The following is a 2,625-nucleotide window of genomic DNA, read 5'->3' as shown; positions in this document are numbered from 1 at the left end:
ATGTGCCCATGGGGTCTATGCGGGCTCACCCCAGGACCTGTATGTGACCCATCGGTCTGGGACAGCTCAGGTGGGGAGTGATCGGGGCTCGGGGAGCTTGTGGTTCCTGGGGGATCAGAGAGAGCCCTGCTCACACAGCCCTCGGGCGGCCAGCCCCTTCCGGTGGGAAACCTCGGAGGCCTTATCGAACGCTCTTTCTTGTCTTCCCATCCCCCTGGTGCCACCCTTCACACTTGGCACAGCAGGTGACGTTGCCGTGAGCAGCAGGAGGGGCAGGAAAACTGAGGCCCAGACCTGGGAAGTGACAGGTCACTCAGGAAGGGAGCCGCAGAGCCCTGAAATCCACAATGTCCCAAGGCCACCATCCTCCCTACGGGCAACTGCCCCTTGGGGGAGGGTGGGCGTCCGTGACCCTGGGCTGGGGGGGCCAGGCTGTGGCGGTGCAGGGGGCTGCAACCTGGCCCACTAGCACGTTCCCTCCCTTCTCTGAAGAAGCTTTGCTGGGAGGGGAGGGATGTGACCAAATTAGGGCCTCTGGCCACTGCCGGGTGGGGCCCAGATGGGAGGATGGGAAAAGGTTGGCACAGCCCTGGGCTGGGGTTGGGGTCTCCGGGTCGGCCCTGGATGGTGGGGGTGTTCTTGTGTTCTTCAGGGAGCCAGGATGGGTGGGACTGCCTGGTAAGGCAAGAAGAAGGAGTGCTTACAGGTTGGGGACCCAGGAGGGGAGGTCTGGTCTGGGATGGGGGTGCATTTGGGCCATGTGGTCCATGAGGGGTCCCTGGGTTGTCAAGAGGAGCTAGAAGTCTGGAGGGAGGGGTGTGGGGTGCATGTGCTGCCACCCCCCCAGAGAGCACAGAGGAAGGCTCTAGGTGGGGACTTGGATAACCCCAATATTTGGAGGCCTAGCAAAGAAGGAGGCCCGGGGCCTGGAGGGGAGCTTTGGGGTGGGGTGCACTTCCGGAAGGAGCAGGATCTGTGATGTCAGAGGGTGGGATTCTGTGATGAGGGGTTGTGGGTGGCCAGGTCCAAACGGCCCCCATGTTGTCTTTTTGTGTGAATCAAACTGGAGGTTTTCTTTTTGTGTGAATCAAAACGGAGGCCCCTTTGCTGATGGGTTTTCCTTCAGCCGCCGTGGGGGCGGGGGAGGCATGACCGACATTCTTGCAGCCTTTGTCCCTGCAGATGGAAAGGGACCCCCGCAGAACGGCCTGGGGAGGCCACCCGCAGGGGGTCCTCCAAGCGCCTCTGTGGGGGCTGCAGCCCCTGCTGTCTGTTCCCACCGTGTTTGAGCTGAGCTTCCATCAGGAGAGAGGTATTTTGCTTTAGGGAAATCAAAATCAGACTCAACATTTATCCTGGACTCCAGGGACCGGCTCTCATGTTCTTTCCCAGCAGACAGAGCTGTGGGCAAGGGAGGAGGAGTGCCCGGGAACATGGCTCTGGGTGTGGGAGGGGAGCAGGGGGCCTGGGCGGACCCCCACCACAGCCAGGGATGAAGACTGGATGGGGGGGCAGGGGCTAGGCCCCGCCTTCCACACTGAGCCCCCAGCAGCCCATTCTAGCTCCGCTGCTCCCGGTGCTCAGGGCAGGTCAGCAGGAGGGAGTCCAGTGGACACCCAGCTGTCTTCTAGGCTGGGAATTTTCTATCCAGAATCCTCCCGATGGCTCTGCCTGCTAGGCATCTGTACCCATCCTTCGGATGAGGACCCCGAGGCTCAGAGAGGATAAGTCACTTGTTTTGGAGCCAGCCAGTCTACCAGCAGTTGAGACAGGCTGCTGACCCAGAGCCTCTCCAAGTTTGGGCCGTGTGGTCTTAAAATACCGGTTTCCCTAATGAGCCCGGAGGTGGGAGCAAGCTGGAGAAAGGCAGCTTGTTTTTAAAACTGGCCGGAGCCAGTCGTAATGGTGAAGGTAAACACGTTGTGAGAAATATGTTTTAGGACACGTTCCCAACCCAGCCGAGTGGTGTGGTGACGATGTGGGAATCAACAGGGTCTATTCTCTGCCTCCCACGTCGGGACACTGGGGCTGGGCTTTGAGGGTGATACTAGGAGAAGCGTTTGACCACTGGGGGCTTAGCATCCATCTGGGAAAATGAGGGGGAAAAGGGCTTCTCATGAGCCCTTGCTGGGTGCCAGGCGTCACACCGAGCACTCTAACTTCACCCCTTCTCTCAGAGAGAGGCTGCTCTCCCGTCGGTGGCTCAGACTGCCACGTGCAGTGCAGGAGATCCGGGTTTGACCCCTGGGTCAGGAAGATCCCCGGAGAAGGGAATGGCTACCCACTCCCATATTCTTGCTTGGAAAATTTCAAGGACAGAGGAGCCTTGCAGGCTACAGTCTATGGGGTTGCAAAGAGTCTGACGCAAGTAAGCGACTAACACTTCAACGTCCGCAGATGAGCAAACCAAGGCTCAGAGATGTGAGTTCATTTGCCCAGGGGCACACGGCCAGAGCCTTCTGTGCGGTCTGCCCTATTTTTCCAATGTCCTGTAACCCCTTCTCCCTGGCGTGGCCCTGTCTGCAGCGCCCTGTCTGAGCCTCTGTTGTACAGTTGATGGAAAGACAAGACTCCATGTAAACTGCGCTTTCCACACACAAAGGGGGTTCCCAAAGAGGGGGCTTC

At 59.2% G+C, this 2,625-nt stretch overlaps 1 protein-coding gene across 1 annotated transcript in view; it reads left to right on the top strand.

Moving 5' to 3' along the window:
• Positions 1-2,625, top strand: part of NCS1 (neuronal calcium sensor 1) — a 42,148-nt gene that overhangs the window by 8,319 nt on the left and 31,204 nt on the right. The window contains exons 7-8 of the mRNA XM_010856951.1: positions 66-256; positions 1,183-1,312. Of these exons, the coding sequence (XP_010855253.1) occupies positions 66-256; positions 1,183-1,312 (321 nt within the window). The remainder of the gene's footprint in view (positions 1-65; positions 257-1,182; positions 1,313-2,625) is intronic.

The sequence above is a fragment of the Bison bison genome, unplaced genomic scaffold, assembly GCF_000754665.1.
Source record: "Bison bison bison isolate TAMUID 2011002044 unplaced genomic scaffold, Bison_UMD1.0 scf7180017864375, whole genome shotgun sequence".
In the NCBI taxonomy this organism is placed as follows: domain Eukaryota; kingdom Metazoa; phylum Chordata; class Mammalia; order Artiodactyla; family Bovidae; genus Bison; species Bison bison.
This window is presented reverse-complemented; position numbering and strand designations above follow the sequence as displayed.